The sequence below is a fragment of the Petaurus breviceps genome, unplaced genomic scaffold, assembly GCF_028583685.1.
Source record: "Petaurus breviceps papuanus isolate PSGF00001 unplaced genomic scaffold, PetGlider_PUasm1.0 189, whole genome shotgun sequence".
Taxonomy (NCBI): domain Eukaryota; kingdom Metazoa; phylum Chordata; class Mammalia; order Diprotodontia; family Petauridae; genus Petaurus; species Petaurus breviceps.
Window position 1 is genome coordinate 1128805 of NW_027185809.1, and position 25765 is coordinate 1154569.

At 40.1% G+C, this 25765-nt stretch overlaps 1 protein-coding gene and 1 long non-coding RNA gene across 5 annotated transcripts in view; one reads left to right on the forward strand and one right to left on the reverse strand.

Annotated features, from left to right (window-relative positions):
- Positions 1 to 25765, forward strand: part of LOC138164189 (deubiquitinase DESI2-like) — a 115276-nt gene that overhangs the window by 79362 nt on the left and 10149 nt on the right. Inside the window, exons 2-4 of the mRNA XM_069091782.1 lie at positions 18752 to 18824; positions 20892 to 20985; positions 22451 to 22592. Of these exons, the coding sequence (XP_068947883.1) occupies positions 18752 to 18824; positions 20892 to 20985; positions 22451 to 22592 (309 nt within the window). The remainder of the gene's footprint in view (positions 1 to 18751; positions 18825 to 20891; positions 20986 to 22450; positions 22593 to 25765) is intronic.
- The window catches only part of LOC138164192 (uncharacterized), a 93690-nt gene that overhangs the window by 44185 nt on the left and 23740 nt on the right, over positions 1 to 25765 (reverse strand). For 2 of the 4 annotated variants that reach the window (XR_011169004.1, XR_011169005.1), the window contains one exon: positions 1 to 2742. This exon is cut by the window's left edge and continues 5205 nt beyond it. The exons of 1 other annotated variant lie outside the window; for it this stretch is intronic. This is a non-coding gene — a long non-coding RNA (uncharacterized lncRNA). Of the gene's footprint in view, positions 2743 to 22585; positions 25525 to 25765 lie in introns of those variants that run through there. One more of the 4 variants, XR_011169006.1, reaches the window with a different exon arrangement.

Sequence of the window (25765 nt, forward strand, 5' to 3'; positions counted from 1 at the left end):
CTTCTCTCTCTTTCTCTTCTGTCTCTTTCCCCCTTTCTTCTCTCTCTGCCTTTCTCTTTCTCCTCTTTTTCTCTCTTTCTCATCTTTCTTACTCTTCTGTCTCTGTCTCTCTATCTCTGTCTGTCCACCATACATATACACATCTTGGCACACCTCTCCAAATGGGAAAGTGTCTCTCAAGGGTACATCAAGGGGCTTCAGTGCCAGTTATTTAACTTTTTCAGCACCAGGGGAGATTAGGGAGTGAATGGAAAGAGTTAGAGGGCTGCAGAGGGTAGTGAGCTATCTGAGCCCTTGTGGTTCATCTAAACAGGTTTGATCAATATAGTCTCTTGTAAAGAAATCAGGCCTTTTTCATGCTAGTAAAGTTCACTGGTCCCTGAATCAGGAAACTTGTGTTCAAATTCTTAATCTAATGCTTATTAGGCATTATATGGTGCAGTAGATGAGAGTGTTGAACTTGGAGAGAGGAAGACTTGAGTTCAAATACTGCTTCTGGATACTAACTGTGTGACCCTGGGCAAGTCACTTAATCTCTTTCTTAGCCTCAGTTTCCTCATCTAAAGATGGGGGCAAGAATAGTATCTATCTCAGAGGGTTATTGTAAGGTTAAATGAGATAATATATATAAAGCACTTGGCAAACCTTAATGTGCTATAGCTATTATTAGGGAAGCCTTGGTGTCATCTGTCAAATGGAGATAAAAATACTTGAATAATTTATCTCCCAAGTTTTTTTGTGAATAGGGTTTTGTAAACTTTAAAATTTTGTACAGATTTTCTTTATTGTCATTCTTTTTATTTGACATTTCTCCAGGTAAACCTTTCAAGCATCATTTCAGTTAACTTCATGTACTTCACGTACTCTGTGAGGGACAAGACCTGAGATTTCATCAGTATAGGGAGCTCTTAGTGAGGAACTCCCTCTGTCAATGTAGGCTGGTACCTTCTCTGCAATTCTTAGTCTCAGAGAGGTCACCAGAGCACTGAGAGATTCGATTTCTCATCCAGGGGAACACAATCAGTACAGAGCAGGGGCAGGACTTGATCCCAGGTCTTTCTGGTTCCACTATCAGTTCTCTATCCATTAAGCCATTTTGGCCTCTCATTCCAGCATTTTGGGCTCCAGCTATTTGTCACTATTATTTATCACTCCTTTTTATTTGTCTACCAGATTGTTTGGGGGAGTAAAGACACATGAGTAATCATTACATCTCTGTGTGCCCTTGGACGAGTAAGTTATTTGCCTTTCCGGGTCTCAGTTTCCTCTACTGCAAGATAAAAGGAGATAGACTATCAGAGGTATCAAAATCATAGATTCATCTGAAACACTTTCAAGGGTGCCAACCTGATTGTAATGTAATTGGGAAATGTTTAACAAAATAAAAAAAATACAATGCAACATAGATAACATTAAGTTGTGGTTTTTAAGTTAGGGATTCATTTCTTTTTTAGTTTGATGCCACTGGACCAGTTCATAGGGAATATAGGATTTAGAGTAGGACCTAAACAGCCATCTAGCTCAAGTTTCCATTTTGAAATTGAAGAAACTGAGGTTCATAAAGGAAAAGGAAAAGTGACTTGCCAGAGGCCACACAGCTAGTTAGATCCTGGTTCCCAGTACAATTTTTTTTTTTACTATACATATCACGATGCCTAAGGAGCAGCTAGGTGATGCAGTGGATAGAATACCAAGCCTGGAGTCAGGAAGACTTATCTTCCTGAGTTCAAATTAGCTTCAAACACATACTAGCTGTATAACCCTGTTTGCCTCAATTTCCTCACCTCTAAAATGAGCTGGAGAAGGAAAAGGCATACATATCTCTGTCAAGAAAACCCCAAATGGGGTCATAAAGAGTCGAGCACAGCTGAAACAAATGAGAAACATCTTCCATCTATCTATCTCCCTCTACATAGCATTTGCAGCATCAGGCAAATCCTCAGAGCCCACTAGGTATTTCTCCCCTCTCTGCCCTCAGTGGTATGTGGTCATAGAAAGTTCCACCTTAGTGGGGTTGGCATTTTAAGCTGATTGCTTCAGGCACATACTCACTTTTTTTTCTTCCAGATCTATGGGCGAGCCAGTCTCTCCCCCCCTTCCCCTCCCCCCCGGCCCCAATCATCTGAGTCTTCCTTTTGCCTTGCTTTGATGTTCTGCCTGGGGACCATCAGAGCAGGGAGGGGCAAGTGAGCCTAGGCCGCACCTGCCTGGCTTCCAGACTCCTGTAATAGTAATGGAATTTAAAGATCCCCCTGTATTGGCTTGGTTTTTGGTTTGATTGTGTTAAAACCCAGAGCCTGTGAATCCCACTTGTGGGATGGACTTGTTGACGTGAAAAGAGAGGGCTGAACTGGGAGGAGCTGGTGACATAAATTTAGAGAGACACAAGAAAAGAGAGAGGCAGAAGAACTTTTTGGAAGCAGCATCTTGGAAGCAGAGAGAGACTGAGAGGATTGCTGAGGGCCAGTTTGAATTGCCCAGGACTTTTGAGAGCTGCCACCCAGAGCTGCCAAGGACTGAGGAGACATGGCTGTTATGCTGGTACTTTGTCTGTCTGTTTTGATTTGTCCACTGGTGAAAGAAAGTCCTGTTGTTGCAGAGGTCTTGGAACCTTGCTGTTGGTTCAGAGCTCCTGAGACTGTTCTGCAGACAGAGAGTGAATTCTGTCCACTGGTGAAGGACAGTGCTGTTGTTGCAGAGGTCTTGGAATGTTGCTGTTGGTTCAGAGCTCCTGAGACTGTTCTGCAGACAGAGAATGAATTAATGAAGACATTGGCAATGTATCTTGTGGCCTTGCTAAGCTTTGTCTCCCCAGGAACAAAGATTGCTGAGAACTTGCCTGGGTCAAGATGAAGAAAAGACCTCTCTTTGGGTATTAAATGCTGTGCTTAAGCTTGTTGTAACTCTGGGGTAGATGGCCTATTCAGTTTAATCCAAGGGTGGGGAACTTTTGACTTTTTTGTGCTCTGTGATTGAACAAATGAATGTACTTTACTTAGATTGGAAACTAATCTCCATTTGAGAAGAGGGGCTTTGTGACGGACTAAATGAATGTACAGCCTAGGGGTGGAGTAGTATTTAGAAGAGGGTCTTTGGGATTGATTAAATGAATGTAATGTCCAGGGGTGGGGTAGTACTTGGACATTATTGAATTACACTTGGTAAATACTGTATTTTGAATGATGTTATATTTTGATTTTCTCTGTTCTTAATTTTTCACTGAATAAAATGGAGAGCACCTGTGCTGGTATTCTGAACTTTGGGAAGTTGCCTTTGCTTGGCATTATAACTCTCTGCCCAGGACCTCCTTCAGTTCCCTGAATGTGCCAGCTGGCATGACCCCTTGGCACTCTTCGTGCTTCTCTTCTGTTAAAAGCCTCCCCTGTGGAAAGCCTGCTTCTGGGTCAATGTTGGAGCAGATGAACACCTTGAAACTCTGTGGGGGAACTGATCCATCTGTCACACTCCTCCCTCCTCACCCCCATTTGTCCCTTGATTAGGCAGGATTTACTGCTTTTAATTGAATGTAGTAAATCTGTAGTACTTGTAGGCAACTTAGCCAGTTTAATTCAGGCAGCATTAACTATTGCTCCCTTTTTCCAACCCCTTCCCATCTCAGCCTACTTTTCTAAACTGTGGAGCCTGGGTTTGTAACCCCCTTGCCAATCCTAATCTGGTGAGATCCTCATGTAGCCTTTAAAGTTGGCCCCTCTTCAGTCTCCAGAAGCCATCCCCTATGTCAGTCCCTGGGCTTTACCTTCTTGTAGATACTCTCCAGTAGCAAACCCAGGAGACAAGGAGATCATCCTAGGAAAGGCATTTAACCTCTCAAGGCTTTAAGTTCCTAGTCCATAAAAATGGAGGTAATGATATTTGCAATCCTACCTTACAGGAGAAAAGTGCTTTCTTGATAAACCTTAAGGCAACTTAGGGGGGTGATCATGAAAATTCTCTGATCAACATGTTGAGGTTACAGGGGGGTGAGCTTTGGTCTGGGGCTTTGATTGCATCTTCCTATGGAAGATATGGGGAATTCCCACCAACAAATTCATTGAAAGGATCCAAGACCGCTCCTGGGCATTAGAGATGATTTGATGGACTTAGATTTTCTCCCCTCCCCCCCCTTCCCTTCCTCTCTGCCTTTGGACTAGGCCTATAAAAAGAGTTTTTAATGCAAAGTCTGTCTTTCTTTTTGGAGGCAATTTAGAGTTATGTGACTTGCGCAGGGTCACACAGCTAGTACGTATCTGAGATGGATTTGAACACAAGTCCTCCTGACTCCAGAGCCAGTGCTCTAGCAACTGCACCACCTTTACCCCTTCTGTCTTTCCCCCTTCTTTCAGAGTAGAGTAGAAGTTCTTTTTTTTTTTTTTGCCTTTTTTGGAGGGCAGTTGGGGTTAAGTAACTTGCCCAAGGTTACACAGCTAGTGTAGAAGTTCTTAACTAGGGTCCATGAACTTGGTTTTTTTTTTTAAGTATTTGATATCTATATTTCAATAAAATTAGTTTCTCTTGTAATCCTATAGATTTTATCTTAAGCATTTAAAAACATTCTGAGAAAGGGGTCCATAGGCTTCACCACAGTGACAAAGATAGTCTCTAAAATCAAAAAGGCTAAGAATCTGTTCTCTACTTCTTAAAATTTTATTATTTATTTTTACAATTCTTTAAAAAAATTTTTAATTTCCAATTTGTCTCCCCCTCTCTGGATTATTTCCAACACATTGAGAAGGCAAGCAATATAATATGAATTATACATGTGAAATCATGCAAAACATATTTCCATGCTACCATGTCACAAAATAGCGAGAAAAATAGAGTGAAAAAATTATACTTCACTTTGTACTTAGAGTTTATCAGTTATTTTTCTGAAGTTGTATAACATTTTCCATCATGAATCTTTTGGAATTGTCTTGGATCATTGTATTGATCAGTGTAGTCTTTCACAGGTGATCATCATTACAATATCCTTATTAATGTGTACAGTGTTCTCCTGGTTCTTCTCACTTAACTCTGTATTAGTTCATATATGTCTTCCTAGGATTTTCTGAAACCATCCTGCTCATCATTTCTTATAATATTATTGTATTCCATCACAATCATATTACACAATATGTTTAGCCACTTACCAAATGATGGACATTCCCCTGGTTTCTCATTTTTTTTTGCCACCAGAAAAAAAGCTGCTATAAATATTTTTGTACATATAGGCCTTTTTCCATTTTCTCTGACCTTTTCATTATACAGACTAATGGGTAAAATGATGGGTAAAAGGGTATGCATGGTTTTATAGCTCTCTGGACATAGTTCCAAATTGTTTTCCAAAATGGTGGACCAGTACACAACTCCACCCAGAGTGCTTTAGTGTCCATATTTTCCCACATCCTTTCCAACATATGCCATTTTTCTTTTCTGTCATGTTAGCCAATCTGATAGGTATAAGGTGATACGTCAGAGTTGTATTAATTTGCATTTCTCTAATCAATAATGATTTAGAGAATTTTTTCATATGATTATAGATAACTTTGATTTCTTCTGAAAACTGCCTGTTCATCTCCTTTTACCTTATCAATTGGGTAATGGCTCTTATTTTTATAAATTTGACTCAATTTCCTATATATTTGAGAAATGAGGCCCTCATCAGAAAAATTTGCTGTAAAATATTTTGATATTACTTCATTGTCCATGGTAACTTTTAGCAAAATGTAGTTTCCCTGATTATCTCTTTCAATAAAAGTAGTTTTGTGTTTGCTTTGTCTGAGATCACAGTTGCTACTCCTGACTTTTTTTTACTTTGAAGAATAATAGACTGTTATTTTTCACTCTGTGTGTGTCTTTCTGTTTCAAGTATGTCTGTTGTAAACAATGTGTTATTGGATTCTAGTTTCTAATCCATTCTATTTTGTGGGTGAGTTCAAGGCTAATAGCCCTTGATCTAGAGAGAGCTGAAATCAGAGACTTTAGAGCAGAGTTTGGTCTTTAGGGGGGGGTGACTACCCCTCTCTGGGATAGTTAAGTGTGTTAAGCACAACCCCACCTTCCCTTCCATTGATCTGTAAGCAGGCATTTTAACATAACTTTTACCCCTCCCTTCCCTTCTACTGATCTGTAAGCAGGCATTTTAGCATAAATTTTACCCCTCCTTTCCCTTCCATTGATCTGTAAGCAGGCATTTTAACATAACTTTTACCCCTCCCTTCCCTCTCCTAATTGACCCATGAACGGGGGGCTCAGCCTAGGAAAAGTGAGGGAAAATTCAAACATACACTGGCCAATCACTGATTGTAGTTTCAGCTTACTTAACCCGACTATTGTAATCTCTTTAAAAACTGGCATATTGTTCATGCCAATGGACTGTCTGATTTGGGTATGTGACCCTGGCAGTCCCACAGCAATAAAATCCACTTCCAATTTTAATCTTGGGGATCTTCTGTCTTGCTCCTTTTATGCACAACATAAATTGGAGGCCCTAGCAAGATCTGCATTGTTCCATGGCACCACAAAGATCCCCAAATAAGAAGAGCTCTCTGCTTGCCCCGATCCCTAGGGGGGCTAGCTCCTGATGATGTTCTAGAGCCCCAGGTCTCGAGGAGGGAAAGATCACATCTGCCTCCCAACTCTGACTTGCTCCTCATTCGGTCTTTCATGGATCCAGGACCTCCAGTTTGGGGGTGAGTAAAAATCTGTTTTGGTTAAAAATCTGTTCTGGTTCTGTTCTGGAGGGCAGAGGGCTAGACATAGCCATTTGTGTAGGGGGCATCTCTTCCCCAGCGAAGCTTTGGGATGCCAAAGCCTCTCAACCATCAGTATTCTGGTTGTTAATGTTTGTATGTTTTTTGTATGTCCTGCACTCACTTGAGCTCATTTGCTTCCTGTTCAGTATCTGTGGGGGCAAAGCAAGCAGCTAGAGACTATTATTTGTCGGTATGTGTCCTATATGTTCTTTGAGTGTCCTGTGCTTGCTAGAGCTCATTTGCTTCCTGTTCAGTATCTGTGGGGGCAAAGTAAGCAGCTAGGGACTATTGTCTGTCCTCGTGAAGTTTTGTCTTGAGCTCATTCGTTTAAAGCGTTTTTATTCTGCAAAGCAGGTATTCGAGTGGCTATCAGATGAGCACCTCCAAGGGAACTTTTCTGATTTCCATTGGGAAGACATATTTGGTTATAAGACTATACTGTTTGTCTGTCTTTTCATCCTAGAACATGGGAGGTTGCAGCCAGTATATCAAAAATTCCCCTGGGTTGCATACTAAGCCATTTTAGAGTAGCCTATCAGGACGGGGAAGATTATGGGGTCCCCTTGAAGAAGAGGAAATTCATTTCTTATTGCATGAATGGGTGGCCCACGTTTGGGGTGGGCTGGCCCCCTCAGGGAAGTTTCAACAAGCAAATTATCCAATCAGTGTGGCGGGTGGTCACAGGGAATCCAGGACATCCAGATCAGTTCCCTTATATTAATGTCTGGCTAGATCTCCTCACCTATTCCCTTCCCTGGCTTAGGAACTGTTCTTTCCAAAGGGTTATCCGAATCCTTGTGGCCCACCCGCTCTGGGATACTCCTAAGACAAAACCTCCTGAAAAAATCCTACAGGATCATAGCGTATAGAGTATAATTTCCCACCACCTTACAACCCTCGATCCCCTCCCTCTGTCTCTTCTCCTGACTCCTCTGGGCTTCCTACCTCCCCAAGTCCCCTTTCGCCCCCTCTCCCCACCCGGACTGGGGCAGACTATCAGCCCCCAAAAGAACCCTCTTCTGCTTCAGCCATCCTACCCTTCAGGGAATAAACTCCAGAAACAGGAGGGTTTTGAGGGCATGGTTATATCCCAGCTGGTAGAAATTGCCCAAAATGTTTATGACAACAGGGACAGCCCCTCTGATAAAGCAGACAATAAGTTTGCCCAGGTCCTTGTGGCTGCACTTCAGTCTCCCAAACAGGGTACCCTACTGGGCACTACACCATGTGGTACCCACACCCCTCTTGCAAGGGACCAATGCACATACTGTAAAGAGTTAGGCCATTGGAAAAATGAATGCCCCCAGGACAGAGACTCTCCAGAGTCCTCCAAAAACTGAAAAGGGCGGGGGGAAGGGCAAAACTTTTTACTGTGCTGGTCCTTCCCCTCTGCAGTGAGCATTGGGAAGGTGGGGAGATGGGCCCCTCTTTGGGAATCCCTCCCCTCTGATCAAAGAAGCAGTCAGGCTAGATCTCCTGCCTGACCAATTAAAGCCAATTAAGTGTGGAGCTTTGAGATGGGCAGATTCAAAGCTCACTTTCAAAAGGTCCATCAAAATTCTCCCTGTTGTTGTAATAATTTGAAAATTTTAATTTGGAAAACTTACAATTTCTTTACAAAATATCTTTGCAAATTCTGAGAATTAATCACTAAGAAATTGGAAATAGGATATTGGGATTGCTTAAAAGGAAGAAGTTTTTTGCTTTCTCAGATTGAATTGTTTCTTGAATTTGAAAAAGGAAAATTTAATAGCGTTTGTGAAACACTTCATTGTAAAATACAATGACTGGCATATGTTGGTATCTCTCTGACTTTGAATCCATGCCAGAATTGATAGAGTCAATTATTGTATAGGTCATTTGATATTTATTGTTATTTTGCTGCCATCTTTCTGAGACTGTATTGTGTTTCTAAAAGTTTATTTAGCTAAGTGAACTTAAGAAACATTTTTGAAGTAGGAATAGTATTACAGCTATGTTTTAAAAAATCTGAATTTTGTATCGCATGTATTTTGGGCTTTTATGTTATAAAATTTGTTAATTTAAAACTTATATTTGGGTTACAAACAGGCAATAATAATGGTGATATTTCATTTAAAATTTTGGCTAAATTATGTAATTTGGAAAAATTATGAACTCTGGTGTTAAAAACAATTTTCTTATTACTATTCTGAAGCTGTTGAGTCATCTAAGGATATAGATGTATATGTTAACCTGGATATAACCTGGAATATACAATGTTTTGGGAAATTTATATTAGGAGAATTTTTTTACACCAAATTAGTTTTGGGTAATTCCTATATTTGAAGGTTTATTTTCTAATTATCATGTTTGTCAACCTTAAGTGAAACCTTTCTTAGGTGTGAGGTTTGTGTCAACAGTTATGGGATGAGCGATTTTCTGTGCAAAGCAATTTGGAAATTACTAAATTAAGATCACCAGATTGGTAATTACTTGATTTTGGTTTGAAGTTTAAATTTAGGTACATCATAATTGTTTCTGATATTGTTACTGGCAAACATTGGTATTATGAATGTTATAATAAAAGCAGTTTCTCATACTCTAAATGCTGTTAAATTAAGAATTATACTGTCAGAGGAACAAGAAAATGATGGTGGATGAAGTACTCTGACCATGTCAGAGTATCAGTTATGATATTCTGAAATGTTGTAATTTAAGAAATCATATACTTTTAAGTTTTTCTTTTTAAGTTTCAATTTATAAATCAAGTATTTACAATAGCATGCTTGGGAAAAACTACTTATTGGTAATTATGTGAAGAAAAGACCCTTTGAATCCTATTCTAAGTTTTGTAAAACCTAGAATATGGAAATGAGGGCTTAGGTGTCCCAGAAAACAATTTGTGGGCAGGACCTGGCTTCAGCCATGTTTTTAACCTCTGGCTATAGAGCTAGCCCCATATGAAAAAGAGACAGATCTACTCAAATGATTTTGGGTCCCAGATGTTTAAGGAGGGGAAAGATCGGCTGCTTGGAATGATGGGGTATTTGGGTACCTGTTATTTAGATTAATCAGAGTTACTTTAGTTGAGAGAAAAGAAAGATACCATTTTTAACACCAGGTTAATTCAAACTGTCTCTAAAGTCTATTTATGAAAAGCTGAACAAAGCAGATTAAGAAAGTTAGGGGACAAATGGGGTTTATCCAGCCCCTCCTGTTTCCAGATAGTTGATATCAGTTTTAGAAGTATGTTGAGAGAGCATGAGGAAGTTTTGGGAAGGCAGAAAGATTTGTAACTTGAGTTTCTAATTAATAGCTCAATCAAATTTTAAATGGCCCTATCTGAAGGACACTAGTCCATATTTATTTGCTATTTAATAATTTGAGGGACTGTAAATTTTACTATTCTTCTAAGCCTTTATTACAGGAGTTGTCATAAAAGCTGATAATGGGATGGCAGAGGCTGCAGGCTTTGAACTGTTCAAGGTGGATGTCTGTGCTTGGAAAAGTTTGGGGACAACCTCGGACACTGCCCAGGTGGGATCTCTCTGACTTTCCCAATTGTGCCTTTTCTTTCCGAAAAGAAAACCTCCCATCTATTTATGCCTAAGCCTTCCTTTCAGCACCTGATTGCTTTCTGAATGACTAGCGGAGATGACTCATGCCTGGAATCAAACAAGGCTGAGGAAGTTTTCATTCTGGCAAGGTTTGACTTTGTCCCTCTCTTATTCTATAGCAAATTCACTGAGAAGTAATATTCAGGGCCAAATAAATGAATAAATATAGAGATAAGATCCTTCAAAGAAGGAGATTATTAGTAATAAGGCAAAAAGTAATGAAATAGATGCCTGATTGACCAGGATAGTGAAGTTTGAGGAGAGCAACAGAATCAGGCCAGATGACACCCAGGATTAAATACAGATGCATGAAACTGGCTTTAAAAATTTCTTATTTATGTGAATTCATGATTTGAGCATGTTTGGGAATAAGATCAGAGGTATGGATTTTGGATTTTAGCACAAGGATTGTATAAGATAGTGGTAAGGGTGAAGCTAATGTTACTTTGTTAATGCATCTGTTTGATAATTTTATAAAGGGCAGATGAAATAAATAAAAAAAAAAGGTTTTTCATATTTTAAAGGACTCCTATACCAGGTACAGGATTTAGGAAAGGTAGAAATAGCAAAGAATAAATAAATTGAAAATTCTCTGTAGTTTCAAAATATGGCACTAATCTTAAGTAATTGTACTAATATATATTAAGTCAGAATTATCTGGTCACCTCTAGATCTGAACCGGAAAAGAAGAACTCCTTTTTAGATTCTGTAACTACATGAGGCATCTGGGATTTAAAAGTGTTGCTTAAATGAAATAGGTCACTGGAATACAAGGAATTGTATGGTCCTTATGATTATTGTATAGTTTGTGTGTAAGTTTCCTTGGTTATCTTGGTGACATGTACCTGACTTAATGTAATTATGTCATTTTGTAAAATTGTGAGAAAAACCTCATTGTATTAACTGAGCCTAGCCCTGTGTGATTAAGGAAACTGAACTATTTGTTTGAATCTAGTCTTGCATGGCTAAAAACTGGACCTTTTTATGTAAAATCGTGTTTCTGGGAGCTCTTGTATTGTACATTTGAACTCTAGTCATATAAGGATCATCCCCTGAGCCTTGGAATATGAAAAGGATGACATCAGATGCAGACGGCTTTCCCAAGAATTCGGACCTGACCTCTACTGGGACAGCATTTTTCCTGGAGAAATTCAACTAGAGGACCAGTGGAAAAATGTGGCCCCTCCCCTTCCTTGAGACTATGGCCTTGATTATAGGAAGTCCCTATTAACTGTTAAATTGCTAATTGTCAGGGACCCCTGCTACCATCCTTTAGGAACAGACTTGGATAGCCTAGATGATGTGGCCCCAGTCATGGCAAAGGTTTGACATACCTACAAAGAAAGAGTAGGGAATGTCGAGCACAGCCCCACCTTCCATTCCATTGATCTGTAAGCAGGCATTTTAGCATAACTTTTGCCCCTCCCTTCCCTCTCCTAATTGACCCATGAGTGGGGGGCTCAGCCTAGGAAAAGCGAGGGAAAATTCAAACATACACTGGCCAATCACTGATTGTAGTTTCAGCTTATGTAACCTGACTATTGTAATCTCTTTAAAAACTGGCATATTGTTCATGCCAATGGACTGTCTGATTTGGGTATGTGACCCTGGCAGTCCCACGGCAATAAAATCCATTTCCAATTTTAATCTCGGGGATCTTCTGTCTCGCTCCTTTTATGCACAACAAAGTGAAGACAACTACTTAGTTCAAGTGATACTGGCATCTGGTGTAGTGATGGAGCTTCTGTTTGGCAACCAGTTAGTTAATAAATACTTATTAATTGCCTACTATGTGCCAAGCACTATGCTAAGCTCTGAGGACACAAAGTAAGACAAAAGACAGATGCTTCTCTCAAGGCGTTGATGGGGAGATGGGGTAAAAACAACCATATTCAAACAAGCCATGTACAGCACAAATTGGAGATCATCAGCCAAGGAAAGGCAATTGAATTAAGGAGGACTGGGAAAAGATTCCTTTCCTTTAGGAAAGATGGGATTTTAGCTGGGTTCTGAAGGTAGTTAGGAAAGACAGAAAGTAGAGATGAGAAAGGAGAAAATTCCAGCCAAAGTAAGCGTTTGTTTGATTCCTTGACCTAGTCATGGGCAGACATTAGCAGGGGTCCACTGCAGTTATACATGCTCTTTTAACCCCATGGCCTCAGGAGGGGAACCTCAGACTACAGAATAATGAAGGGGGTGGGGTGGGGAGGTTCTTAAACAGTTCAAGTGCCTCCAGAGTTTTGGGAACCAGACTTCTAGAGGTAGGGAAGAAGTGTCAGCCTGGGCTTGCCTCTAGCAACCCAAGTTTGAGAGTTCTGGGACCCAACCTTTGAGAGAAAGAGAGGAGGAAAAGGAGGAGGAGGGAGGAAGGGAGGAAGGGAGGGGAGAAAGGAGGGTAAGGGAGAGAAAGGAGACTTAGGGAGGGAGGGAGAGAGAGAGAGACAGAGAAAGAGAGACAGAGAGAGAGAGAGAGAGAGAGAGAGAGACAGAGAGACAGAGAGAGAGAGAGACAGAGAGACAGAGAGAGAGAGAGAGAGAGAGAGACAGAGACAGAGAGAGAGACAGAGAGAGAGACAGAGGGAGAGGGAGGGAGGGAGCTTAGTTGTGGCAGACAAGGAAGAGATTATTGAAGAGAGCCATTGAGTTGCTAATGTGTCTTGGAACAAAGATCTTTGGAAAGACGCTGCCAATTGTGTCCTCCCTTTCAAGGACTGAGGTATATATTACAAAAGAGCAACCTTTCTCCAATTTCCCATCTTTGTTTCTCTCCAATAGCTGGTTCTCTTATATACCTTTTCTTTTTCTTTTTATCTAAACTCTTTTATACAGATTTTGCTTCATATAAAAAAACCTCACCATTGTAAATCATGAAGGCTTGAATTACATGTTTGTGTACTTAGTCTATGAAAAGAGGAAAGTTTCTCTTTTATTGGTCAGTCATTGGAGAACTAGGTAAAAAGAGTTTTCTTCAGGACCCAGATACCACTGAGCTAGCTGAGGAGTGTGGGCATCAGACCTGGGCTTGGTCTGGAGGCCTCAGCCTGTGGTAAAGTCCTAATCTATTTATGAAAAGTGCTCTCGAATTTGGAACTATGTCCAAAGGGCTATAAAAGTGTGCATGCCTTTTGATCTGGCAATTAGCACTACTAGGTCTGTATCCCAAAAAGAACATAAAAAAGGGAAAAGGACCTGCATGTACAAAAATATTTATAGCAGCTCTGACCATCAATTGGGGAATGACTGAACAAGTTGTGGTATAATGAACATAATGGAATACTATTGTTCTATAAGAAATGATGAGCAGGCAGATTTTAGAAAAACCTGGAAAGACCTACATGAACTGATACCGAGTGAAGTGAGCAGAACCAGGAGAACATTCTACACAGTAACAGTGACACTGTGTGATGACTAACTTTTATAGACTTAGCTCTTAGCAATACAATGATCTAAGACAATTCCAAAAGAATCAAGATGGAATATGCTATCCACTTCCAAAGAAAGGACTATGGAGTCTAAATGCAAATGAAGCACGTCATTTTTTCTCTCTTTTTTTCTTTCTTGTGATTTTCCCCTTTTGTTCTGATTCTTTTTCCACAACATGTTTAATATGACTGTACATGTACAGCCTATATTAGATTGTATGCTATCTTGGAGAGGAGGGAGGGGAGGAAGGAAAAAAAATTTGGAACTTAAAATCTTATAAAAGTGAATGTTGGAAACTAAAAACAATTTTTTTTTTAAATGAAGGGCACTAACAAGTCAGGGACCTAAGTAAGCATGGTCTTGGTTAGATATTTTCCACTTAATTATGTAGGCCTCCTGAGCTCTACAGGAGCTTTTTAGAGGGATCACCTTACAATACTTCAACTTATAATAGGACACTCTAATTGAAGGGTGGTGTAGTAGTAGAAACTGAATTTGTTACTAAGGCCTAATAACAAATGAGTAACTCTTTTTCCAAAGTGGTATGGTAATTGATCATTATGGGGAACTTGTGCTCTGGGAGCCTAGCGATCTTTGAAACTAATCACTTCCATATGGACAGAAATATTAAAAAACATCAGTACCAGGGAGTCATGAGGGACAAGAGACTGCTGGACAGCTGGTTTTAGACTCTCCAGGATTGGGATTATAGTGTGTTCTGAAAGAGGTAGACTTGCAAACGTCTCGGTAAATTGGGGTCACCAGTATACCTAGGTAGAGACAAGAGTCCAGTAGTTTTTGGGCTTCTATTTTAGTTTGTGGTGAAGTAAGCATCAGCAGTTTGTTCCAGATCTTGCCAGGAATAATTTAAGTTTTCCCCATTCACAGCATCCCACCTTTTTTGAATGGGTAGACTCCTTCCTCTCCCTTCTCCCTCCCTTTGTATTTTCTTTAGGTTGATCTCCTTCCTGACCCTCATATAGGCTACTTTCCAGTCTAGAGTCTTTGCCACCATGGCCTTATCCTTGGTCAACAAGAAGCCACTGTGGTGGATATCAATGCCTTTAGGGAGTGAGACCTCTTTCAGATCTTTGCTGGTCAGTGCATGGCTCTACCAGGTAGAATTCAGCTAGCCCCAAAAGATGGTGAAAGCATACTGGACTCTTTTATATGTGAATGCAAACCCTTATTGGCTAGTTTCAGCCTCAAGAATAGAAAAAAAAAATAACCCCATACCACTTACCCATGGCCTGGCTGCCTATGCTACCATATAGGAGGTATGGAATGGCTACAGCAATTTTCATGATAGCTCTGTTCAGCATCTTATAGTCTATTGTAAATTGCCAGATGCCACCCACCTTCATCATTGGCCTCACAGGGTTATTGTAAGTGGAGAGGTGATGGCGAAGTACTTTAGCTTCCTTTATCTTTCTCACTAGAGAAGAAATAGCTTTCACACCTCTTAGACCTGGTATTTGGTGCTAACTATATAGGATTGATTAGACAACTCCAAAAGTTTCCATTTAGCATGATGTATAATAACCGGCACAGAGATTGTTATCAGTGCTCATACAGCTACTGACTCCTGAGTGCATGTTGTACTTGGGTGGCCTGGGACTGCCAACCTAAGTTCCTTATAGGAAAGAGTATCATCACCCTCTGTCCATCTAGCAGAGTAGAGGATGGTTCACTTTATACTGCTATTCCCAGAGTTCCCCAAGTCCCTTTTTACTACATTGATAGTTGCTGTGCAGATGTATTAGAATTTCACTAGTTGGTGTGTATGTGTATGTGTGTGTGTGTATGTGTGTGTGCATGCGCGCACGCGTGTCTAACAGCTCCTGACATTGACAGATCATAGGAACGAAGGGACCATGGTTGGGTAATTTATAGCAAGTCTACCAAACCTATATTTTTATTTAATTAATTTAATAATTCAATTTAATTAAAATATCTTTTAAATTTTACTTTTAATTTTACCCCCTCCCTTGATAATGCCCCAGTGGAGACCCATTGAAAAGAGATCACCTTTGCTAAGCCAATATGTGAAACTCTCCATCTTAGCCATCTGAAAACAGAGAGTCCAATTCCCATCAGGGGCCACTAACTGTTTTAACTGATTTTGCAAATATAAATCCTGTGTGAGATTCCCCAAACAAATGGAAATGGAAGCTGAGAGGAGTTATGCGTCCTCCTATTTGGACTACAAGCCACTGTTCTAGTGACTTATCAGAGTCTTGTCTAAACATATCCTACAGCCTCTCCAACTTCTTGCTAGCCAAAGACCACACGCCCTCTCCTTCCTCTAGGGGTGGTGATAGGATATGCTCAAGATCTCCTCACTGTTGGGGAAGGTTCCTTTTTTTCTTCTCACTCTCACTCCTATTATCTCCCTCTATGGCCCTGATTTCAGTAGGGCTTTTTCACTTTTTTTTTTAATGAGACCTCCAGGAAGAGACTATACTTAATGCCCATAGGTCAGTCTTTTTGTTCTCATCAGTTTCACAACTTTTACTTGTGTTATTATTTACTTGTGTTCTTGAATTGTTCCTCTGACCTTAAGGTACCGTCCTTAAATACCAAATGCATATTCAAACCATTTCCAACTTCTGACATTGTGCTTTGGATTTCTTTAAGTTGGCAGTCCAGTTTTTCTAGGGTTATTAACAATAGGCAGGGAATGAATGCCAAAGGGTATCTTTATTCTCCTTGTCAACTTCCTTGAAAACTTGGGGACTAATTCAACTATGTAAGTGATCCCACGGGGAGGACTTGCTATACGTGGCTAAAAATACCAGTCTCCTATATTGGGCCACCCAATCACAAGGAACTCCTCTCTTTTCCCACTTCCTTCACAAGATCATTACATATGTTTCCTATAGGCTATTCCAAATGTTCAGGGTCAGGCGAATCTGGTGAATCAGAACAGGGATTAGAAAGAAATGAAACACTTATAAATCATATAACATTTAACAAAGGAAGTTTATTCAACAGTAGCATGGAAGAGATATTCAACAAGGATATAATATTGGTTCACTTGGATGAAGCTCAAGTTGGACCTGCTGTTTCATTTCCCTAATTCCCTACAGTGGCATATTCAGTCAGAACCACATCCTCACCCCTCTTTCACATAATGTTTTTTTAAATATTTTTTTTTCTGTTTGCTAATGTATAAGGCACTTCAATTCTGTAAAGGGTGGGAGCCATTTCCTTTAAAAAGCTGTGTTCCCCAGTGTGACCAGCTGTTTTGAAAATAAAAGCTTTTAGCAATCATGTCTGCTAAAACAAAGTATTTTTAAATTGTACAATGGATTGTATAAAATGGAAAAGATTTTTCAAGAATTAATGTGATTAGAATGAAAGAGAAAGTCAGCTAAGAAAAATCTTTGCAGCAAAGTTTTTTAATAGCAGTCTGCTATGCAATGTATATGGGGAATTGATAGAAATATATAAAAACAAGAGCCATTGCCCAATAGATAAATGGTCAAAGGACATGAAAAACTAGTTCTCAAAAGAAAATAGGTGATAGATAAATCTATCTACCTACTATAAAAAAATACTCTAAATCACTAACATGAACAGAAATTCAAATATTCTGAGTATCTGCCTTGAACCTATCATGCTGGGAAAGATGACAAAATGGAAAATAACAATATAGCATGTATGTGAGGGGATATTCAAGGAAAGGCACAGTTAGGCACCATGGATAGAGTTTTGAATTGATCTAACCATTCTGGAAAGCAATTTGGAACTACACACACAAAAGTAATTAAACTATACCTTTTGACCCAGTGATATCACTACTAGGTCTATACTATAAAGACATCAAAGAAGGAAAGGAACCAATTGTTGAAAAAAAATATTTATGGCAGTTATTTTTGTTGTAGCAAAGAAATAGAAACAAAGTAGATTCTCATTAATTGGAGAATGACAACAAATTACAGTATATGAATGTAATGAAATATTACTGAGCCATAAGAAATGACAAAAAGGATGGATTCAGAGAAACTTGGTAAGGTTTCTAATTCAGAGTGGAGTGAGCACAACCAAGAAAATACTTTACTACAATAATGTAAAGGAAAATAATTTATAAAGATTTAAGGACTCTGATTGGTGCAATGACCAATCATGCCTCCCAAAGGATGATAATGAATCATGCTTCCCACTTCATGGTAGAGAAGTAATAGGTTAGAGGCTGAAGACTGAGAGATACATTTTCAGACAGGGTCAATGTGGGAATTTGTTTTGCTTGATTATGCTTATTTGTTATAAAGTAGGACTTTTATTTTGGGGAAGGAGAGGAGAATAGGGAGAAGATTTGTGGAATGGTGATAATAAAGCAAAAAGGAGAGGAAACAGCACCAAGAAAACAAGAAAAATACACTAAAGAGAGCATAAGGATGTTCAGAAGGAGATGCTGGCAAGCAGGGTAGTATTGACACTGTTGCGTTAAATGTAAAATATACTTTAACAAAAGAAATTGTATGTAATGATGATTCCCAGTTTCATATACAGTCCTCTTTTTCTGTTCTTTGTAAATATGTTTGTTAAGTTCATAATAAATATATATTTTTAAATAAAATAATTTATATAACAGGGTAGGTTCCAGGTTTAAGAATTAAAAGAGACTTTGGATATTGCCTCATTTTACAAATCAGGAGGTAAAGTGATTTGGCCAAATTCATGCATCTAGATAGCGGCTGACCTGGGCCTAGGAACCAAGTTGCCCAACTTTCACCTCAGTGCTCCTTTCTTTATGCTGACAAATGATTTATCATATGAAGTGAGATAATGTTAACATATTGATTATTCATTCTCAATTATAGCATGGAGAATTCTATAATTCCTAAATGTTTTAGATCAGTCCAGTTACTTTAATCTGATGCTGTATATAGTTGCCTGCCCTTGAGCCAGAGTTCCACTTATGACTTTGGCTGTCAATGGGCTGCATTTTTCTGGAAGGGGTTTTCCTGGGATTGTGACTGCCCTTATAATGCTCTTTTCTTCTCCCTACAGTACTGGATCAATGAGTACACCTCTACCCTGGGCATTGGTGTGTTCCATTCAGGCATCGAGATTTATGGCCGAGGTAGAGCCTCCTCGACAGTTAACTAGGGGGGTGATGGTGGTGGTGGTGGTGATTTAATTTGAAACTTTTCCATGTGGGATGATGAACCTAACTATGAGAAGAAGGTACCACAAAGTCTGTGAGTAAGCACACATGTTATTGGGAAATGCAGAGGATAAGAGCCTGAAGAAGTAACAGGTCTGTTTTCTGTAACACTCTTGGCCAGTTTTACCTGAGAAATGAAACTGATGGGGGAGTTCTTGAAGGGGTTTTTTTTGTTGGCTCTGCTCAGGTCAGATACCAGGGCATCTCCTAGTCAGCGTGAGACAATGGCCCTAAAGTCTGGGAAAATTTTCATGATGCCAAACTACTAGGCAGATGGTATAGTAACCGAGACCACCACTGCATTCTGGAAAAGTGGTCAAAGGACAGGCCTCTTACAGGCCTCTAGGTAGATTATAGGACCATAGATTTAGAAGTGGCAGAGACTTTAGTGGTTATTCAGGACATCTCCAATTCCCTCACTTTACAAGTATTATAATCAACCTGCAAAAATATCCAATATCATTTACTTTTAGAAATTATTATAGTACTTTGAACAAAATGTAAATAAAAACCTCATTTTAAAAAAAGTCTTGATAGCCACAAGAACTCAAACTCTTTTGAGTGGTTGTGGTCTGACTATACCAAGACTTAAAGACTTAGAGTTCTTAAGTAGAATGTTTGCAAGATGATTTTATCACATCATTTGTATAGTTTAGGGTATAACTACATCGTTTTGTTTTTAAATAAAAGTTTCTTTTGCAAACAAGGAATTACAATTTAGTAAAGTTATACTATAGGGCAGCTAGGTGGTGTAGTAGATAGAGCACTGGGCCTGGAGTCAGGAAGATCTGAGTTTAAATCTGGCTTCAGATACTTACTAGTTGTGTGATACTGGGCAAGTCACTTACCCTCTATTTATCTCAGCTCCTTATCTGTAAAATGGTGACACAGTGGAGAAGGAAACAGTAAATCACTTCTTTGCCAAGAAAAGCTCCATGTATAACATCCATGGGGTCATGCAGCATCGGACATGACTGAACAACAGCAAATAGTTATACTATATGGATGGAAAAATCTTTAAAAATAGACTAGATGTGGTTTGTTAAAAGATGGGGAAGCTCTGGTATGTAGCACCTCAAGTTTATGAGCCCTACACATCTGAGATGAAGAAATGTTCATGTCTTTATAGTTTAATCATACCTTGAGGTGTTCTGCTTCCAATGTGATGTAATTTCTAATGAGGTCAAGAAAAGTTAAATGATTTGTTTGAGGCCATATAAGTAGTAAGTGGCTGGGCTGGGAAGCCCAGTAGTCTCTGCCCCCTTGTCCTTCATTTGAACACTTCTGAGAGTCAGTATATGGGCTGCTATTCATGACAAACTTGCTGTCATGTTAGAGGAGAACTTTGAGTTAGATACGAGTTTTGAATTCAGAATTATTCATGATCTTAGGGTATGTCTGGTAAGATAGAGGTAGTTATATGTGTGTTCTGGATGGGAAAAACTCTGTGGGAGTGTAGGATCTGCCTGTAGGAATATCCAAGGAACCAGAATTACCCTAATAGTACAGAATGTGCCCTAGCCTCCTCCTGGGAATGAGAATAATCTCTGTATTCCGAGCCCTCATATCTCTTTCTCATTGATAATGTCCATGGTCTTCACTGAAATGGATACATGCTAAGCAGGTGGGTTGTATTATGTTTAGAAAAGGGAATAGGGGAAAATCAGGAAGGAAGGAACTGGAGTCCTATGCCTAGGCCAGAATACTGTAGGGGCTGGGTTTAACTTTGTGTACTGCTCAGTTAGTTATAGCGAATATTAGGATTAAGAAGAACACTGATAAAGATCAGAAGGCTTATGATGAGAGAATTGTTAACGATGGGGGACTATTGGGAAAAGAAAGATGCAGAATTAGAAGGTCCCAGAGGAAAAGGCAGAGACTACTGTCATGATAACATGGGCCAAGAGGAATCTAATGGTGGTGGTCTCTGAGGCATCTTCTCTGATTTACCTGACTTTCACCATCTCTTCCTTCCTTCTCTAGAATTTGCCTATGGGGGCCATCCATACCCTTTCAGTGGGATCTTTGAGATTACACCTGGAAGTGCAGTGGAACTGGGAGAAACCTTTAAATTCAAGTAAGGACCTTTCCTCACCCAGCCCTTCCTCAACTCCTTTCCTAGACTCCTTTCAGGGAAGCTCCTTATTTGGCCTATTTAGGCCCCTTCCTCGGTTAGCTGAAGCTCAAGGTTCTATCCCAGGGGTTTCTTCAAAGGAGAAGGTCACAGATATAATCCAGAGGTTGCTGAAGTGGCAAACTGGGACATGAGGGTATTGGGGGAGGTGGTCAATGACATATACTTAACGCAGGAAAAGAAAGGAAAGAGGGAATGGGGCTTGACCCATGTCCTCAAATTGGAAGAGTGATTGTGCATGTTTATTCATGAAGTCACCCAATGTCCTAAGTCATCCAGTATCCCCAAGGTATTCCTCTGAACTAGAGACTGGGAAGTGCTCAGATGTTCAAAATTCAAATATGCCGTGCTGGAAAGAATCTGGTTTTCTGGCCTTTCATTATAGCTGACTCCATGCTGGCATATCCCGGGAGAATGTATGAAGAACCAGGTCAAAGCCCTAGTACCTGTCTCTAATCTCACTTTCCTGTCCCCCTCAGGACAAATAAGAGATTTACTCTAGGTCCATTGTGCTCTTGCTCTGGTCACTCACTCTTCTCTCAAAAGTCCCAAATGTATTGCTGTGTTTCCCAAATTCTGCCTTCACATTTGCCATCACTGATTCTCACTCTTCAACCTCACAAGAATGTATACTTAGAATTCTCTCACCCTATGGAGAATCCTTTCTAAGCTTCCATATTCAGAGCACCCAGGGTGACAAGCTTTTACTTAAGTTTGAATAGCATTTTACAATTTTAAAAAACATTTCACAAATATGATCTTATTTAATCCTCATAACTATATATAGCATCCAATAGTGCGTATATTATTATTTATTATTTCCATTTTATAGAGGAGGAAACTGAGGCTTGGAGAGGTCATGTCAAGGTTACATGACTGACTCTAAGTGATCTCCAATGGGCACTAATCAATATTCACCATCCCAAAATTAATTTTTTGTACTTCTAGTAGTCTTTAAATAAATATTTGTTGATTGATTTTAAATATTCTGCTCCTCCTTCCCCTAACTGTAAATACCTGTTTCTCCCTCACACACTCCCATAAAATCAGAGAAGGGGAGAAAGAAATCACAAAAGGACACAGTTGCTTTTATTGTCTTCCCTCAGAACCATGGTGTTTTGGTGTGTGTGTGTGTGTGTGTGTGTGTGTGTGTGTGTGTGTGTGTTCTCATGCATATATTGGAGGATCCACAGTCTTCCAAGTTGGGGGATATACATTTAAGACTTTAGAAGTTGGCTTGGTAAATAAAAAGAATGATCATTCTCTATCACACTCTTTTGGTGAACCAAGCTCCATTTTCCCCTCTTGCTTCTCAGGCCTCTTGGTCAATGGGGTTGTCCCTACTATCCACAGGGGTTGGCTGTACACAGCTGGAGGTCTTCTCTCACCCTAGTATTTCCTGCCACAGAGAAGCCATAGCCCTGGGCACCACTGACTTCACAGAAGAAGATGTGGACAAGATCTTGGAGGAGCTGGGGAAGGAGTACAAAGGCAATGCCTACCACCTCATGCACAAGAACTGCAACCACTTCTCAGATGCCCTGGCAGAGGTGAGCATCAGCAGGGGTCTTGGATTCATTCATTCACTTCATTCCTGGCCTAGGAGGGGAGTCATGAAACCTTGGTCCCAGTGCCAGCTCTGCCAGTACCTATCTGACTGTTTGAGTCACTACTTCTCTCTGAACCTCATTTAAAAATTTTAATGGGGGTTTGGCACATACTTAGACCCCCAAGATGGCATCACCAACATCAGGTGGTCTAGATATGAGCATGGCCTAGAACAGGGATTCTTAAGCTGGAGTTCATGAACTTGTTTTTAAAAAAATATTTTGATAACTTTATTTCTTTATAATCTCATGAATTTAAAGACATTCTGAGAAGAGAACTTCTGGCTTCCTGGGACTTCTAAAGGGAGCCATGACATATCAAAAAATAAGAACCTGGCATAGAGGATAATGGACCAACCAATCTTGACATCAGGAAGACATAGATTCAAATCCCTGCTTCTGAAATATACTAGTTGTGTGACTTTGGGCAACTTAACCTCTCAGTGACTTAGGGAACTTTCAAAGTTGCAGATTAGTTGCTGATCCTAATTGATAGATGGAATTTCCACACACACGTTCTCTCCATCAATAGTTGTCAAACTGTGATCTGGGGGCCCTTGGAAGTCCCCAAGATCCTTTCTGAGCATCAGGGCATATATGGTAAATACTGAGAGATTCTATGTAAATAAAAGCTCATGGGTAGAGTCCTCAATTAAGAGTACAAAGGGATCCTGAGACCAAAAAGTTTGAGCTGCCTTATACTGGTGAAAAGATAGGTCTAGGTGCAAAAAATCTAAATAATTAATTGCAGCTCCAAATTGTGTAACAATGACTATGAAGTAGTTACCACGTTCAGGCATCGTAGAGATTTAGAGCCTGACTTCAGATCCCTAGTACCACGAGAGGATTCAAAGGAAGAGAAACAACTAGAATACAATGTTAACATATGAAACATTTAAGGAAAAAATTTAAGGCACTATAGGAACAAACACATGATAGTGTATTGGGGACTGGACTGGGTTGAGGGGATAAGCCTATGACCCACTTCTAGGCACAGGTATTCTAGCTGTCTCCCATGCTTGGAATTCTCCCCCTCCTCATTTCCATCTCCTGTCTTCTCTGGGAGAAAGGAAATATATGATTATTACAGGTAAAGGGAATAGCCTGAGCCTTTTATTGCTAAAGCCAGGGAGCCTGAAAGGGCAGGGCATGGTAGGAGCCAGAGGAGAAATCTTTTGAGCCTGACTCAGATCTCTTTCTTGGCACTAGTTTCCCTCTTATCACAGCTCTGCAGCAAATGTGAAATGAAACCCCGCCCTTAGTGAGCTTTGGTCTTGTGACCACGTTGCTCCTCTGGGCTTACATCCTGGTTCACCTAAAGCAGCTGTTCTCAAGGGTGATGTCCTCAACATCTGCTGGTCCATGATGCTCCTCCATGCACCCCATCGGCCAATTTAAAATGCAAGCCATGGGAAAATGTACTGTTGATGCTGTTGTTTTTTAAAAAGTCTATTTTGTCACTGAAAATTTGACTCTAATGTAAAGTGCAGTGATGTAATAAGATGGAGTTTGTGACAAAAAGAGACTGACCCTTCTTTTGAGAGGTCAGGTTAGGACTGATCTTGGTCCAGTACTGAAAGATGAGATTGGAAGTCAGGGCTTACAGTGGCGCCTTAGTGGAATGGAAGAGGAAGAGTGAACTAGCCCAGAACTGGTTTTTGTTACATTTTGGATCCTTATTCAGGAACAGAATGATTGATTCCATCAGTGTTGAGTAAGTTATCCTTTTTTAGGAGCCACTTGTGTTGGTGCTCATCTGAATTTTGTTTTTGGTCTGCCCATCCTGTTGTGGGATGAGTTTAGAACTCTATTTGGATTGTTCTATGCAAAACAGGGATCCATTGGGATGTCCTATTTTTTCAGGGATCTGTTGGGGAAGTCTGGGGTGCCTTTTGTGTTGCTGGGACTCAGAGTAATTTTCATTCAGGACAGTTTTGGTATTTTGCCTGAGAGTGTCTAGTCTAGTCCCTAAGGGGATTGTCCCACATATTCTGGGAGCTCGCTATGGACTAGAGTCTTCTCTGAGAGAAGAGACTCAGTTTTTTCTTCTCCTTTTCTGTATTTTTCACAAATGTTAATTTGTTTTTATTATTCTAGTTTTCAATTTTTTTTTTTCAGTTACTTGGGTTTGGACAAGCCCTCATAAGCACTAGGCAGACTGTAATCAGTAAGCTTTGTAAAATGCCATTTGTTGAATTTGCAAAACTTTGTATTTGAAGTGATTTTAAGCCCCAGGCACACCAGCAATGCTAGGCCCGGGGCCTCACAAAAGACCATTACTTTTGGAAATATCTAAAAACTGTGCTGAATAGAGTATTTGGAAGCCTTTACATGTCATTTAGGAGACCATTAAGACTTTGCCTAGTGGAGTTTATTGGAACGTTTTAGGGCCAGGAATAGGAGGAGGCGCTTGACTTCCCTGCTCCTCTACCATTGCCCAGCTTTCAGAGAATTCTGGATAAGTAAGAATACTGCTCCGCTTGCTCTCCCAGCCTTCACTTCTCAATCCTTGCAATATAGCTTCCAACCTCATCACTTAACTGAAACTGCCCTTTCCAAAGTGAACAATGATTTCTTCACTGCCAGATTTAATGGCCATAGCTTTGGTCTTCATCCTTCTTTATCTCTTTGTAGCATTTGATTACCTTCTACTTCTGTATTTTCTCTCCTCTCTGGCCTCTCATGAAGCTGCTTTCTCACAGTTTCCTTCCTACTGATGAGGATTGGCTATTAGGTTCAGCAGGAACTCTGATCTTATCTTAAGACCAGAACCTGTGATTCAGTCTGGAAAGAATTTGGTAGGCCCAGGCTAACTTGGAGTCAGAGTTGTGAAAGTTTATTATACTCCTTACAGGGGCAAGGATCTTTAGGGGACCTGCAAAGAAGACATAGGCATAGCTTTTAAAGAGTTAAGGCTATTCATTAGATGTCAATTAGGCTGACCAGGAGAGAAGAGGGTGGGATTAGGGAGGAGTTAAGGTGGGGCTAAGGTGGGGTTGGTGTTTAAAGGGGCATGCACGCTTTATGTAACTGCCCAGTTGTAGTACCCATGATTCACTGGGAAAAAGCCCGAGGAGGGGGGAGGGGGAGCTACCTAGAGGTGTGGTTTTAGGCTT